This window comes from Carcharodon carcharias, chromosome 14 (assembly GCF_017639515.1).
Source record: "Carcharodon carcharias isolate sCarCar2 chromosome 14, sCarCar2.pri, whole genome shotgun sequence".
NCBI lineage: Eukaryota > Metazoa > Chordata > Chondrichthyes > Lamniformes > Lamnidae > Carcharodon > Carcharodon carcharias.
Window position 1 is genome coordinate 44,673,355 of NC_054480.1, and position 17,324 is coordinate 44,690,678.

At 39.1% G+C, this 17,324-nt stretch overlaps 1 protein-coding gene across 5 annotated transcripts in view; it reads left to right on the forward strand.

Moving 5' to 3' along the window:
* Positions 1 to 17,324, forward strand: part of gmeb2 (glucocorticoid modulatory element binding protein 2) — a 92,117-nt gene that overhangs the window by 31,217 nt on the left and 43,576 nt on the right. For all 5 annotated transcript variants that reach the window (XM_041205199.1, XM_041205202.1, XM_041205201.1 and 2 more), the window contains exons 3-7: positions 1,382 to 1,473; positions 6,495 to 6,625; positions 7,249 to 7,352; positions 11,519 to 11,676; positions 17,149 to 17,220. In XM_041205199.1, the coding sequence (XP_041061133.1) occupies positions 1,382 to 1,473; positions 6,495 to 6,625; positions 7,249 to 7,352; positions 11,519 to 11,676; positions 17,149 to 17,220 (557 nt within the window). The remainder of the gene's footprint in view (positions 1 to 1,381; positions 1,474 to 6,494; positions 6,626 to 7,248; positions 7,353 to 11,518; positions 11,677 to 17,148; positions 17,221 to 17,324) is intronic.

The window sequence follows — 17,324 nt, forward strand, 5'->3', positions numbered from 1 at the left end:
AGGAATTCCAGAGCTTAGGGGCTAAGGATCTGAAGGCATGCTTGCCAATGGTGGATTGATAAAAATCAAGGTGCAGAAGAGGCCAAAATTGGAGGAGCATAGAGAACTTTTTTATATCTTGGAGGATTGTAGGCTGCAGGTTGTTAAAATAATGTTTTTCTATCATCAGAATGTTCACCTGCCATAGATTCAGGATTCTGGATACACCTATGGAAAATGGGGCAGCAGCATGTTGTGGATAGTTCCCCAACTGCAGTTGGGAATTCGAGTGGGAAAAAAAAACATTATTCATATAAATATGACCTTTAAGTAAGAGTTGTGCATGCTCAAGATGCAGGCTTATTTTTGGTGCAGGAATTGTTTGAGAAAATGTGTTGTCACAGGCCCAATTTCTTGATTCCTGTCTGCTTTATACGACATTATGGCAGAGCTTCAAAATACTGGGGCTTAGGTACCATTACCATCTGTGTTAATGAAAACATTGTACCCTTTAGGCCTGTGTGGTTGGGGAAATATAATACTTTCAGCAAATAAATACTGAACAAAACAACATTTTTATCATGTATTTCGCAAAACATAGATAACCTTTTTATAGGTAGTAATTGGCTCATTGAATAATATGGGAAGGTCGTGCTGAGTAAAATGTGAGCATCAAACACAATGCTTTGTAAAGGCATATGTCTTGGCATATATGTATAGGACTTGACATGCATGATGAGAATGTTTTCGGTAATGAGAAAGTGATTGCTGATTAAACTTTTAAAATCTTTGTTTTGATTTCATATGGTAATCATGTTTAAAGTATTTCATATCTGAAATGAGTCTGAATTTTGTAACTTAAGAATAAGATTAAGAATAAAGCATAAATAAAGAATAAATAAAACACTTAAGAATTAAGAATAAAGGTTTGGGGTCAATTTTGTATTTTTAAAGGCAAAAGATACCAGTTCTGAGAAAGTTTTTGCCAATTTTGTCAGCTGGTATCAAAGTGAGGCTTGTGTAGAAGTGGCATAGCCCAGCCAGCCGCAAAGCCTCCCTTTACAGCAGAGAGAAAAAAACCATGTTGACTTGGTTTGAAGTAAGGTCTCAGACTTGAATGAACTACAGCACCCAGGTCTCCTGTGATACAATTTTAATGGTAATAATAAAGCACTTAGACATTGACCAAGTTGTACAACATTTGTTTAAAGTAATTATTACTAAATGTTTTGAAACATAAAAAGACAATTCAATTGAATGAAACATCTGTCATTGAAATTCTGTGTTGCACATTAAATACATGTTATTGCATTTATATAAATTAGATTTATAGACATGATATTAATGTTTGGTTGTTATATTACTCAAATACTTGCAACATTCTTTGTCTCTGACTAAGCAGTGGAGGATTAAGTGACGACAGTATGGACTCTGTCAACACCCCTGGAACTTATTCGTCTTCCTCCACACTGATCCAGAAGGGTGATATTATTGGTAAGTGTAATGACTACATACAAATAGTTAATTATGTCAGACTATGGGAATAATTTTGATTTGGACTTGAAACCCATTCTGCCTACTCTTATCCTTTAGAGTTTTCTTAGGACACAATTTCAAAATAAGGTGAAGCCATTTAGGACCAAGATGAGGAGAATTTTTTTTTTACTCAGAGGGCTGTGAATCTTTGGAATTCTCTATCCCAGAGGGCTGAGGAGGCTTAGTCATTGAGTATGTTAAAAGCAGAAATTGAGAAATTTCTAAATATCAATGACATAAAGGGGTATGGGGATTGTGTGGGGGTAAAAAGGCATTGATGTAGATGATTAGCCATAACTGTATTGAATGGTGAAGCAGGCTTAATGGGCTGAATGGCCTCCTTCTACTCCTATGTTCCTATCTGTTGGCACTTCAAAAATAGATCTGAGTGGTGATAACTGAAGGAATGACTAAATTAGAGTTGGATCTTTTGATACAACTTTTGAGGGGAAGGCTTACAACCTTTCTATGAAAATAACATCAAAACTTCAAAACTATATTTTAGAATATTTCCATCTAGGTTGTATTTTTGCAATTGTTCAACATTGGTATTTCACTCTAATTGTATTGATTACACATTGACCCAAACATTTGCATCCTGCAAAAAAGAAACTGGCAACTGTCTTAATTTCTCAGTTAAAATAATTCTGCATGGCATAGTGTTCAACTGAATATGCCCTGTGGTGGCATTTTGATTAGTCCAGGAAATGTATTGTGGGAAGAGTTCAAAAATCTATTCTATGGCTGCCATTTCCTGGCTACTCTGTGGTGTTGCCACAGATCATATTTAAGGGGAAGGATACCAAAGGGAAATTTTGTACATATTTGTGATTAACTAGTATTTAGAATTTTTTAATGTATCTTATACTACAGTGCACCTAACATTATGGGGACTTTAGTTTTCAGGTGATATGGCTGTCATTACGTACAGTCAGTTGATGTGAAGTTCAGCCCTCCATCAGTGAGTGACTTGATTCCGTAAGATACTTTACCATGGAAACACTATTGATTAATTAAACAATCTTTCAACATTACTGTGATTCTCGCAGCTTTTATGCTTGAAAATGGATTCTGTTAGATAATGCCAGAATAGCAACTATGCACTTGCAGAACTGCCTCTAAAGATTTGGGCATTTAAATGTTTTCTAAATGTAAAACTTCTCAAACAATTGGAACTGGAACTGTTCACAGTTAATATTAGTGTCTTTATATTTTTGTAAGGCATATTTTTCTCCCTATAATTAGACCACAGCATGTTGTGGATGCACTTATTTGTCCTGACATGTTCTTTTACTGTGAGCTGCAACAGGATATATATGATACATAGATAAATGTTCGCTTACTGGTTGTCCCTTAGGTTTCGATGCATTGAAATTGTGCATAATGTAAACTCGCCAACCTTCATTTCTTTGATGTTTGCTTGGTTAAAATGAATGGTCTTTGGCATCCACTTTTAAAATTCTCACAGCCGAAATACATGATAGGAACTAGAAAAAAGAAGGCAAATAAAAAGTTTGAAATTTAAAAAATCAACAAACACTTCTTATAGAAGATGGTTTGAGTAGAAAAAGCAACATTAAATGGCAAGTAAGAGACAATGAGGGAACAACAAAGCAAACCCAAGAGTAGTGTTATAAGAAGATATACTTTTTTGTAGCCTTGTGATACTCTGATGCAGTAGCATTCAGTTTTCATTACTCTCTTATTAATGGTTGTGTTAGTGTCAAAGTGGATAAACAGAAAACTTGAGAAACCACTAACCTTTGTAATAGTTGGCAATTTAAGCATTAAAATACCTTGCATTGTTTAATGTGATGAAAATCACCACTGCAGGAGTTCCTCAGGGTCCTCGGCCCAACCATCTTCAGCTGCTTCATCAATGACCTTCCCTCCATCCAAAGGTCAGAGGTGGGGATATTTGCTGATAGGTGCACAATGTTCAGGACCATTTGTGATTCCTCAGATACTGAAGACTCCATATCCATTTGCAGCAAGACCTGGACAACATTCGGGCATGGGCTGATAAGTGGCAAGTAGCATTCGTGCCACACAAGTGCCAGGCAATGACCATGTACAGCAAGAGAGAATCTAACCATCTCTCCATGATATTCAAAAACATTACCAGTGTTGATTCTTCCACTGTCAACATCCAGGGGTTACCATTGACCAGAAACTGAACTGGACCAATCACATAAATACTATGGCTACAAGAGCAGGACGGAGGCTGAGAATTCTGTGGCGAGTAATTCACCTCCTGACTCCCCAAAGCCTGTCCACCATCTACAAGCCCAAATCAGGAGTGTGAAGGGATACTCTCCACTTGCCTGGATGAGTTCAGCTCCAGAAACACTCAAGAAGCTTGACACCATCCAGGATAAAGTAGCACACTTGATTGGCATCCCATCCCCCACCTTAAACCTTTCACTCCCTCCACTACTGTTGCACAGTGGCAGCAATATGTACCATCTACAAGATGTACAATGCAGCAACTCACCAAGGCTCCTTAGGCAGCACCTTCCAAACTGGTGACCTCCACTACCCAGAAGGACAGGGGCAGCAGGTGAATGGGAATACCACAAATCTGCAAGTTCTCCACCAAGCCATACACCATCCTGACTTGGAACTATTTCGCCGTTCCTTCACTGTTGCTGGGTCAAAATCCTGGAACTTAACAGCATTGTGGGTGTACCTACAGCACATGGACTGCAGTGGTTCAAGAAAGCGGCACACCACCACTTTCTCAAGAGCGATTAGGAATGGGCAATAAATGCTGGCCTAACCAGTAACACTAACATCTCATGAAAGAACATAAAACAAAATACATGCCTCATACTTAGAAAATTGCTAATGAGCACTGAAAAGGGGAGCTTCTGTCTGAATTTTGAAATGCAACTATTTTCTCTTTGAATAGATATTGTCCGAGTGAATTATGTACACCAGACTTATCTTAATAATCTTGTTTAAATAACCTATTTATCGCATATAACACCCTCCGAGAAAGTTAATTTAATCATACTTGAACATTATTGTGTGATTAAATTGTCTTTTTTGGTTTTATAAGCTTCGAAGATCCGACTGACAAAGAAATATAAATATGTTTGTAGAAGTCTGTAATTAACTTTTTTCCCCCATGTATAATTCCTGTGGTGTTATATCTCTTTCCTTCAGTAATCGGTTTAGGAGCAGTACTCAGAGTTATCATGAGCTTCCATTCTCCACGGGAGAAAGTAATTCTTTGACAATTGGAACATAGTAAGTCTAGTATGGCTTCAAACTCTTCATAAGCAGCATGAAAACTAAAACTGTTCCAATCATAATCAGATTATTTTCAATTCCAGTGTTAAGCCATATTATTGAGGAGTAATTTTATTTTTAAGCTAACAGTCCTGTTTTGGTGACTTGGGAGGAAGGACTTTTCACACGTATTCTTAAAATGGAAATAGTGAGCTCCACCTTTTGGTGAATCTTGTGTCTGTGCAGTCAGGGTCCATATATTTGTTCACTTTTTCCTAAATGTACCAGTAATACTGGATACACTTTTGGCTCTGTGTCAAGAAATTGTGGATTTCTTCCTGAAGGATGTGTTATATATAACCCTTTTCTTAAAATGTTGTCCATTGATCCCAACCTTTACACGTATGTTAGGATTTTGCCATTAAGAAATTTTATCTCAAAATATCCATATTTTATAAGGTTTAACAAGTATGTCAACATTTTCATAATGGGAAAAGCTTATTTGTTGTTTGTAATGCTGTACTGTTTCTCACCAGTGCTGATACTGACGTAAGTTGCCCCAGATTCATTTGCCATCTTGTTTTTTAACTCAATGTTTGGATATTTTTTCTCAATTTATCAGTTATTGGAAACCTGATTTTTCAGGTTTTTCACCTAATGAGAATGGCGTCTAACTGTCTGTTTCTTTAGCTGCCCAATTTTGGACCTCTGGTTATGAATTCATACTACTACCTTATTTGCTTTTCCAAGTGGTTGTTCACCAAATTTTAAGTTTCAACTTAACACCTCGCTCCCCCCACCTCCATTTGGGTGGCTGGTGTTGAGTATACCACTTTAAGCCTCAGGCCATACATTGTCCTCTGCCTCTGCCTTTCCCTTCTACCCCATATTACTATCTCTGACTTCTACATCTATGTCGTCTCTGTGATCTCTGACCTTTCCCAACACTTTCTTCTCCTTAGCATTTCTCCCTGTGATCTTTCTTAGTGGTGACTAAGCAGGAGTGAACTTCTGGTTATAAAGAATAGAAATCCTTTACAAATACTTATGGCCATTATGCAGTACAAATATATGTAATACTGACTGTTTTAAGTAATGTTGCAAAACAGAGTATTTTTTTACCTCAAATATTAAAAAGGCTTTTGTTTTATTTTAACCTTCCTTTCACATTGGTGAAACCATCTGACACAGGGGCACCATAGACCTAAAAATCATACTGTACATCGCATTAACTTTTTAGCAGTCAATGCAAACCGAGCCTATTTTTCCTGATTAAAAAAATAAAAAAGGCTTTTTTGGATTTTAACCTATCCTTTTAATGACTTTGGGTAGCACACTGAAATTCTCAGTAGGGAGAACATTCACATAGTCACACACTTGGTAAAACAGAATATCATTCAACTTGTCTTAAGTGACATCACAGAAGATCTCAAAGTATATGAAAATGTTGAACTACATGGAAATTCTGTGTAGTCTAAATCTCTCCTCCATTGCCTAGTACAGTATTATCAGAGAGGCATCAATCAACCATCTGATTTTCATGCAGGCTCCACTACAAATCTACACTGTTGTCTGGTAGCTTGGACTGGAGTTAAGGGCCAATCGTTGTATACACTGGCCAGTGTAGCCAAAGTGAGAGTTGAACCAGAATCCCAACCTGAAGTGATTTGTATTCTCCTCCCTGTTGGAGTAACATTTTCCACAGTTTAAGAAATTATAAATATTTATTTCCTTTCTCTTGGTAGAGGTGAAAATCGCTGATGAGGGAGAAAACATAGAGCCAGAAATCATTTATCCTATAACCTGTGGAGAAAGTAAAGCTAACCTCATTTGGAAAAAGTTTGTTTGTCCTGGTATCAACATAAAATGTGTTCAGGTGGGTGATCAGTTCTATGCAGCTCTTTGTATAAAACGTGGTTTTTAATGTAGTGAAGGCAGGGGGTAAAGAGAAAATTGCATCTTTTATTTCAGCCGGAACAATTAGGAAGCTGACTTTAGAGTAAGCGATGGCAGAAACTTTGAAGCACCAATCGGCAGTTCCATAGAATCACCTCACAGAGATTATTTCCATTATCCCCCACCCCTGTTTTGAGTTTTCAACAAGTTTGGTGCTTTATCATGGAGGGAGTAAAAACCTAATGAAAATTCATCAATGTACCATTGTTGCATACCTTTTTTCACTTAGGCATTTGTGGAAACCCGAGAGCTCTTTCTACTTGTCTTATTAGGTCTCATCAGTTTATGGACCTCCCACACAAACTGGTCAGACCTAACGGAAGGGAAAGTAGTTAGGACATATGTAATATAAGAAAAATAAAGAAATTATGACTTTGGAGAAACCTATTCTATATCATATATATATTGGTAGAACTATATAGATTATAGAATGAAAAGAGGCCATTTGGCTCATGTATATATTTGTGCTGGCTCTTCTGCAAGAAGAATCCAATATCTAACTCTCTATAACTATTAAGTTGCAGAGTCTATTTTCCTTTCCAGTTTGACAATCAACTTATAAGCCCCAAAGAATTTGTGAATCTAGCTGGAAAATCTACATTGAAAGACTGGAAGAGAGCTATCCGTTTGAATGGTGTCATGCTGAGGTTTGAGGAATGCTATTACTAATAAAATGTTTAGCTTGCATTATTAATGTAATTTCAAAATATAAATAAAAATAAGTATAGTTTAATAATCAGTCTTAAAATGGATGTACATTGCCCAGAGAATTGATAACATCAAGATTTAGGAACAAAGATGAGATCAATTCTCACTCGTGTCAATGGTATTTGACCAGGGATAGCCCTGTTAGATGCATCTTCCATTTGAGTTTTTTCTTACTTCCAAAGACCTGATGGGGGAAAGATTAGACAGCAGCAAGGGCACTGGAAAAGAAACGCTGTCATTCTGAGATGGAACAAGAGATTTTTGCTCCATGGAGCCACTGCCAGGGTAGCACCTCAGCCTGAAGACAGATTGCTGACTACTGTGACACCCTAGATTCTCTGTTGAGTGCAGGGATCCAGAACCAGGATAGCTGCAGTCTGAGCTGTCATGACAGCAGTTTAAAATTCCACAGGAGCACTTACTCGGTCTGGCTGAAATGTGACTCCAGATCCACGGCAAAGTGGTTGACTCTTAATGGCGCTCTGAAATGGCCTAGCAAACTACTAAGTTAAGGACAGTTAGGGATGAGAAATAAGTGCTGACAGAAACACCCACATTCCGTGAATGAATAAACAACTCAGACTTTTAGAAGCTGCTTGTTTTGCAGTGGAAGCTGAGACACAGACCATCAGACACTGCATTATGGCTGGTCCCACAAGTGTGCTGGTGGAGTTAACCACAGTTCTGTGCTGGAGAGGATGGGCTTCAAGCTCTGTGCAAAGTCCTGTGAAGAGTTGGTGCAACCCTCCTCCATGCTCTGTGACATTGAATGTGCTTTCTGGCAGGCTTTCCAGCATACTAGATGTTTCATTATGTACATAAATCAACCTTGTTCTGTAGCCTGGCTTATCAGAGTCTTCATCTGAGTCCTCAGCCCAGAATTCACATGCAGCCCAGCCTTCTGGCGAGCTGGTGCCTGTGCTGTTGTTGGCTCCTACCCTACCTGCAAGGCAACTGTCCCCAGTGTTCCATTACATGCAGATCCCTCTTTATGCTATCCTCTAAGATGTGCACCATCTGAGTATCTGAGTTGGTGTCTGCAAATGAGAAGTGAAATTATGGCGTGTTTTCATCATCATTGTCTTCCTGCTCTGGGAAGGCTGCAGTCCTTGGGTATCGGAAAGGAAAAAGAGGCAAGAATAAGGTAGTAATGAGAAGGGAGGGGGAAATAAGAAAGGCAAACTTATGCCACCTGCAGTTTGTAAACCAGAATAGATTGTGGGATGAGCAGGAAGTGGGATGTGAGAAGGAGGATTAGATATGAGGATACCATTATTTTTAATGGATTCAGCCCTGCTGCTGGCCACGAGGTCTGCCGTGGCTCTTCCCATAATGGGAAGCTCCTTTCTATTCATGAGGATCACAACATGCAAGCGCATCTCTCCCCCTCTGGTTAATTTCTGCTTCCTCCAACTGTGCACCACCTTCAAAAAGAAAGAGTTTGTCAATGATGTGCAATATGCTAGTATGATGTGGCTGTCATGGTTGAACAGCTTGCATTGTATAAGAGGTGTGAGATGAAGGTGTAAGGCTTGCAACAATACTAAACATGTGAGGGTGAGTTGAATAATATGAGTGTTAAGTATGAATTCTGAATGATAGGGATTGTTTGTAGTTGAGTAATGGGTGAATTGAGCAGTCGTTGAGGCTAGGGATGGGATATGGTATTTGAAGATGCATTCACTGGCCTTGACCACTCTTGTGAAGTTATTAAACTCCTTGCAGCATTGCATACATGTTGTTGGGACTTAACTCCTAGCATTGACCTCTGTGGCTGTTTCCACCGTCTTCTCATTGGGCAGAATTTTCTGCCTGTCGGGTGGGCGGGCCCGACCCAATCTCTGGCAGGTGGGGAGCCGACCCCACCGGAGAGGCAGGCCCCACTGCCATTTTATGGGGGCGGGCAAATTAAGGCCCACCCAGCGTGACATCCGGCGGGAAATGCCGTGTGCTTCCTGTGTGGGCAGGGGGTGATTCCCCAGAAGTGAGAGTGCGCTCTTTTGCGCCTGCGCACGAAAGAGCGCACATCTCCCTGAGACAAAGTGCTGCCTCAGGGAGATTGCTTACACTTTGAAAAATATTAAAAATAGAAAAAAAAATTCCCTAACATGTCCCCGTCATGAGATGGGACATGTTCAAAATTTACACTATAACTTTATTAAACTTTTTAAAACCCTGCATGAAACCTCATCCTGCCGGTGGATGAGGTTTCATGTTTTATCTATTTGCCGCCGGGGCTCCTGGCCTGCCCGTCAACCTTAAGTCTGCTTATATAATTGATCCTGTCAATGGGCTGAATTGGTCATTGACAGGTTGGCGGGCCCCCAGCTGATTTTGCTGCGCCCCCGCCTTCCTGAAAATTTAAATGGGCCGGGATGACGTCGGGGGTTCCACCCAACGGTTATCCCATGTCGTTTTACGCGTCGGCAAGCGGGCCCCGCCCCCTGCTCACCAACAGCAAAATTCTGCTCATTGTCTGTATGGAGGGGGCCTCCTTGTTTCCATCTCCTCTACAAAGACCTCCTGTGCTTCGTCTGAAAACTTAAGTGCAGGCTCGCTCACCGCCCCCCCGTCCCCGTCCCCACTCTTTCCCCTTCCCCCTTTTCATGGTCAGTCATTGTTGCATAGCACACTATTCCCAATGACCACCAGCAGCCACAATGCACCTTCCTTTTAAGAGTTGCAGGTGAGCTTTTAACTGGTATCAGCAAGTTAGAATTTTTGGCCTTATGCTGATGCGTGTAGTCAATGAACAAGACAAACAATGCTTGCTGCATGCAGCAATCATTCAAACAAGCAGGCAGTAATAGGTTGCCGTGCTGTTTGCATTGCATTAAATTGACGCAGGGTAATTGTGTATCGCTATTCCTGCACCTGTTTTTGTGGGCTATCCAATTTAGTCCCTGATGTGCTTGGTGCCTACTTGATGGCTTTTACACAAGGAACACTATAGATTAAAAGCACGGCCCATGATAATATTCTGTTTTAACGTTGGCAACTAGAGGCACATTGCAGACAATGTAAAATATTGTAAGCACTGATATTGTTCTGTTAATTTTGTAACTAAGAGAGGAAAGATCACGCAGCAATTGAAGGAAGACTGCATCTGCACTGCCTTGAACATCTTTTAGTTCTTCCAAATGATCATTAGTTACACATCATTTGAACAGTAAAGCATTTTACATTGCACAAAAGAGCTTGCATGGTGCACCATCAGGAAAACTCTTATCAAATGAGTTGTTCCCTGCAGAATTGATTTGCCAGTTGCTTTTGGCATAAGGGCAAATTCAGCCAGTGACTAATAAAATCTGGGGCACACAAAGGCATGCCATAATTTGATTCTGTTGCATTAGTGGAAGGTTATGTTGAGCCAAACATTTTTGACTAACTCAAGTTTCATGCACATTAGCTCATGCAGTGAGAGTGAACCTTTGGTTGAGTGGTAGCTTTCCCACCTCTGAGTCAGACAGTGAAAGATTTGTGCCCAGTATAGACAGCCATTGGAGACGAGAACATTGTCTCTAAGTACTGGAGTAACATCTAGCAGGGTACTTATATCTGGTCAAAATGACCACTGGCTCAGTGGCAGTATTTCTGCCTCTCAATTGGAAGGATTGGCTTCAGGCACACTTCAGACAGCCTTGACAACTTAAAGGTCAAAGTCAACACTGGATATTGGCTTAATATTTGTGCCCAATGGGTGAGAGCGGCCCATTGTCACATTCCCTGTGCTCCCCCACGCCATTATAAAAGAGTAAGTGAGATAAAAGCCATGAGGAAGACAGTGGGAAACAACCTCAACTGCTCTACCCTAGAAAATGGCTCAAGAATCTTGAGTGTAAGGTTTGAATTAGGACCTGCTCCAGGTCTTAACACAACGGATAGATGTACCTCATGCATCTAACATGTAATCCAGTAGAGGGCAGACAACCCTAAGTGTACTGAAGCTCCAAGAGCCTGTTGACTTGTATAGTGATATACTATAATAGGTAATAATACAGAAGTTGTCACTTGAGATGTCATCTGCTTCTAGTTTATAATGCATATGTATAATTTTCAGATGCAACTTATTAACTGAATCTGTTCTACCTTTACTTCACTGAAGAAAAATAATGGATTCAGGAGAATTGGATTTCTACCAGCATAGTAAAGTGTGTTCCAACACATGCCGTAGTACAAAAATTGATCTTTCCAGTGCCAGATCATCTTTGAGCAGTCAACAATCAACGGAGTATATCCCAGTGACTCCTGCAATAGCTGATGGTAACACATTTTCTTTATTAACATCTATGCAACTTCTGTATGCTGCAAATCAAATTGAATGAGAGATGATTTCTGCTTAGAAGCAGTTATTTGTTTGGTTCAGTTGGGAGCACTCCCATCTGAGTCAAAATGTGTTTAAGTGCCACTCCAGAAGTGAAGAACATAATCTAGGCTGACACTTATTGGAGATATTCATCGAAGACCCAGTATGATTGTTCAGGCGGATGTATGTGGCCAACATTCGTTCCTCAGATAACACCACTGACAACAATAGATTAACTTTTTTTTATCTCGGTCACTTTTTTTGGGACCTTGCTTTGTGCTTGTAGGCTTCTGTTGCCTTTAAAACAACAGTGACTGCGAGCAAAAGTAATTAATTGGGTGTAAAATTGTTTGAAATGTCTTGAGGGTGTGGTAAGGTGATAAATTAGGTTCTTTCTTTTATTCCTTTTTTTTGTACCAAATTTTTTACTTCATTCAAGAGAGAACATGAAGTCAAAAAATTGGTAGCCCCATATCGGTACTGCAAGTGTTTCTCTCTCCTGACAGATGCTGTCAGACCTGCTGATTATTTCCAGGATTTTCTGTTTTTAATACAAGTTTCCAGCAACTGCACTATTTTGCTATTGTTCTTGTCGTATGGCAAGTATTTAGCAGTTGTTGGCAAAATAAAGGTGCTTGCTGCTGACCTCAAAGAAACTTTGCTAGAGAGATTTAGCGATCCATGGCAAGGACTTGACTTTCCTTTCTTGATGGCAGTTTAAATCTGGCTCCAAGTCAAAGGGATCTTCGGGCATCCAGCAGAGTGATGGGAGCAAACAGGGTAAACAGCCAGTCACATTAACGTATTCTCACACAGCAAACAACAGCACAGTTATCATTACTTTGAATTTAAATCTTCAGCTAGCAAAATAAATAAATTATTTTGATTGGTTTAAGAAAGAAGCTAAAATATTATTAAAACAAACTTAAAAGAATTTTTTAAAAAAACCTGTGGAATTTCTTTTATTATGGAGAAATTTGACATTCCGCAAGTATAAAATTAGCTTTGCAAGGCCAGTGAGGGTGCTTAGCAGTAATTAAAAAGCTTGTATGGCATTTACCAACCCAGTTACACCCTCATTCAACAAGGTGTTACTTTATCAAAGCTTTATATAGCATGACTAACTGCATAAAAGTGGAAGTTTTCGTCAATTCACTGCTTAGGGATTGCACTCTAGGCAAGGTCCTCAATAGTTCACCTTCAGGCAGATCATAGCACCACTGAAAGCAACTTCTGGATTTCTATGTTATTTCTGCTCACATCTGGACTCTCTTAAGTTGCTGTTCGTTTTGGTGGAGTAGTGATAGCAAACGCAGAGAGTTTTGCCATCATTACCATCACAAAATCTGGACCTTTTTTTTATTTTGTGTGGTTAACTATTGCTTTTAAAAATTACTGGTTGTATGTTGGTAGTAATGTGTATGGTAGACGTAGAGAAAAACAGAGAAATATGTTCAATAGCAAGTATTGTAAGGGGCATGTGAACCATGATGGTATATCTATTACTGTGGTATATCAACACGTCAAACTAAAGGAATTGCTGTGAAAGTGTGTCTACATTTTCTTTGGATAATAATGTTGCTTCTTGTAAATTTTTCAAATTTTTTAAAAAGCAGATTTTTTTCTTATGGGCACTTACAAATAGATTCTTTAAAAGCCATCAAAAATTCTTTGACTACCTTTCCATTTAAGTGACGACATACACCATCAGGGCATACTTTGGCTCCAGTTTCATATAATTAAACTTTGGTTGTCATGGAGCTCTTCTTTAGAGCCACTTGTCTCCACTGAAAACTAAGCTAACAGATGTTGTAGAGTGGGGAGGTGGGAAGGAAGTGATAGTTTGCCTTTGTAGATGGCTGACATTAAACTGGACACATGCCAAAGCTGTCAAAGCAAATACAGAAGTTTGAAATCGAAATATATTAGAATAAATACAATAAATTAGCAACATTGATTTGATAAACTTCTCTGAAGATGATGCCATTATTCTTATTGAGATTTTGAAATGTATAGGATAGTAAGTACATACTTCAAAAAATTGAAACCATTCACGGGAAGGCTATTTTGGGTGATGTCTCTGTTATAATTACTTCATGGCACCTAATACAAGAACAAAAAGAAATGTTCAAATGTTTCCTTCAGAAAAATCATATTTTCTATTTAGAATAATAATGGCAATGTAAGCACTTAAAGGACAAAATATTAACATGGCTTAGATTAATAAGTGATAAACTATTCATTAATTATCCTTACTGATTATTGCACATTTAATGAATTAGCTTCTTGGCAATAAATGGGGGAACTGTTTGGTTTTCTAAAAGGATAGACTTGTTTTATGTGAAGCGTTGAATTAGTGAATACAATTTAGTGGGCCCACCATCTCCTTCTCCCTAATTTCCCAAACTTGTGATCTTTTTAATTTCTGCTAATGTTCTTTAGAGTATGAAGCAACAGGCCAGTTAACCTAACATCTGTCATTGGGAAATTGTTAGAATCTATCATTAAAGAGGTTATAGCAGGGTACCCAGAAAATCATAATTTGATCAGGCAGAGTGAACGTGGATTTGTGAAAGAAAGATTGTGTTTAGCTAATTTTTGAAGAAATGACAAGTAGGGTAGATAAAGGGGAACCTGTGGATGTGGTCTACTTGGATTTCCAAAAGGCATTTGATAAGGTGCTACATCAAAGGTTACTGCACAAGTTAAGGTTACATAAGGTAGGGGGTAACATTTTATCATGGATAAAGGATTGGTTAGCTAACAGGAAGCAGAAAGTAGGGATAAATGGGTCTTTTTCAGTTTGGCAACAAGTGGTAACAAGTGGTGTGCCACAGTGATCAGTGCTGGGGCCGCAACTATTTAAAATCTACATCAATGATTTGGATGAAGGGACTAAATGTATGGCAGCTAAATTTGCTAATGACACCAAGATAGATAGGAAAGTAAGTTGTCAAGAGGAGGTAGAGAGTCTGCAAAAGGTTATAGATTAAGTGAGTGGACAACATTTGTCAGATGGAGTATAATATGGGAAAATGTGAGCATGTCCACCTTGGCATGAAGAATAGAAAAGCAGTATAATACTTAAATGGAGAGTGATTACCAAACTTGGTGGTATAGAGGGACCTGGGTGTCCAGGTACATAAATCACAAAAAGTTAGTATGCAGGTATGGCAAGTGATTAGGAAAGCAAATGGAATATTGGCATTTATTGCAAGAGGAATGGAATATAAAAATAGGGAAGTTTTACAGCAACTGCACCTTGGTGAGACCACATCTAGAGTACGGTATACAGTTTTGGTGTCCTTATTTGAAAAAGTACAATTGCTTTTTCTGTAAAGGTTCACTTGACTCATTCCTGCGATGAGGGGCTTATCTTATGAAGAAAGATTGAACAGGTTGGAGTTTGGAAGAATGAGAGGTGATCTTATTGAAACATGTAAGATCCTGAGGGGTTTTGATAGGGTAGATATTGTGAGGATGTTTTCACTTGTGGTAGAGACTAGAACCAGGAGACACAGTTTAAGAATAAGAGGTCTACTGTTTAAGACTGAGGTGAGGAGAATTTTTTTCTCTCAAAGGGTCATTCGTATGTGGAATTCTCTTCCCCAGAAAGCAGTGAAGGCTGGGTCATTAAATTTATTCAAGGTAGCATTAGACAAATTTTTGATGGACCAGGAAGTCGAGAGTTATGTGGGGGGCAGATGGCAAAGTGGAGTTGAGACCACAAGCAGATCAGCCATGATCTTATTGAATAGCAGAGCAGGCTTGAAGGGCTGAATGGCTTACTCCTTCTCCTAGGTCCTATGTTCCTATGAATAAAAGTAAGATACTTGCTGCCCAGTATACATGAAGGTTGATATTAGGTACCACCCACCGCATGCCAGGTAGGAGTGGGTTGGAGTTTAAAAGTAAAAATCATGAAATGTGACACCAACTTGCCACAATTGAACCTGCTGCCATTTTTACAGGAACGAGTTGCATGGTATGTCTGTTCTGCTCTTGAAAGATGGAACACTTCATTCTAATATTTAGACCAAGCTTCCACAGTACAGTTGGAGGTCTGAGTTAAATTTACTTCTGGTTTTATCGGGTTCTCCAGAGCTCGGGAAACTCAGCAGGTAAATTGAGATGGGAACAGCCGATTTGTGCTTTTTATATTACTGCTTCTGAGCCAGGAGGCCTCCCAGAAAACCTGCTGCTGATTGAGGTGTATCTCCCTGCGATATGCCGATGTCTCTTTTTCTCCCACTCTCATTCTGCACTACCCCTGCTCCGCAACAGCCATCTGCCCATGATTTCTTCCTTCCATTCTGATTGCTGGGCCAACCCTCCTTTACACCCCGCCATCTTCTCCAAATTGCTGGGAACAGTCATCGAGGTTCCGGCTGTGGCCTTCTGTCATTGGCTTTCCTGCTTGGCAGATGACCAGCCTGTGAATCTGGCTGGCTGCCTCGCAAGAAATGGTACATATAAAAAAAAGATAATGAAGTCATGCCATTAAAGCCTCCACATAACTAGGATTTCCAGTCCCCCCCCTCCTTTCTACCCATTGTCACGTTCCCTCCTTGTTTCTTCATAAATATTTGGGCTATGGCCTGTACCTATAAAAAGTTAAAAGAGGGTCAGATGGAGGTTAAGAGCTGGTGCAGAAAGCATTCCCATATTTGCATTCTGCACATGACTTAAAATGTTGGACAGCTGTCATGTATAAATGAATTAAAAGAATTATACAACTTATTGATTCTTGAAACTCCCCTTAATGACCTCAGGGAACAGGATTTCCGACCATGCGAATCAAACTACTGTAGAAAATGATTCAATACTAAAAAAAAACATCATACTCACTGAGGCTCAGCCAGGATAGGTTGTCAGGACTAAGTCTCTATTCTTGGCTTACTGCCATCAACTGATTACCATACCCAAAACATTTCTCATATACAAAACAGCAGGATGTCTCTCAATCAGGAAGGCAGTCACAAGGTTGCTGTAAAAAGGCTAAATAAGCAGCTTAAGAATGCCTTCTTTTTCCCAACAGCCTCTTCCATTCAAGGAAAACACTAAATGTATGCATAAACTGTCAGCCACAAATAATATATTGTATCAAACTATCTAATGTACAATGCTTAAAGCAGCATAAGATATGTGCTTTATTTAATGTACTGTATGACAGCAAAGTAAACAAATCAAATGAAGATAGCAGTGCCTTGGTCAATAGAATAGTAAAATCTATCAAATGGCTCAAAAACCTCCATGCACTGATGAGGAGAGACAAAAAAGAGAAGGATATTAAGAACAGCTGCAACTGAAATATATTTTATTGAGGGGTACAGGAAAATTCTTCTGAATGATTCAGTGACTAATACATTATTTATTTTTCAGAAGAATACCTCAGTACCTAATTCTTGACTGATTCCTGACTTTTTCAGTTAATGGCTCACCTGTCACATCTAGAATTGAGAGTTGCGAAGACAATTCTGAATGGATTTCAACAATACCAGGTACTGAGATTTAGAAATTCTTCAGAATTGCATTAAAATATTGTCAATCTATATTATAATTATAAGCATTTATACAAAGGCCATTGGCACATATTTGGAAAATT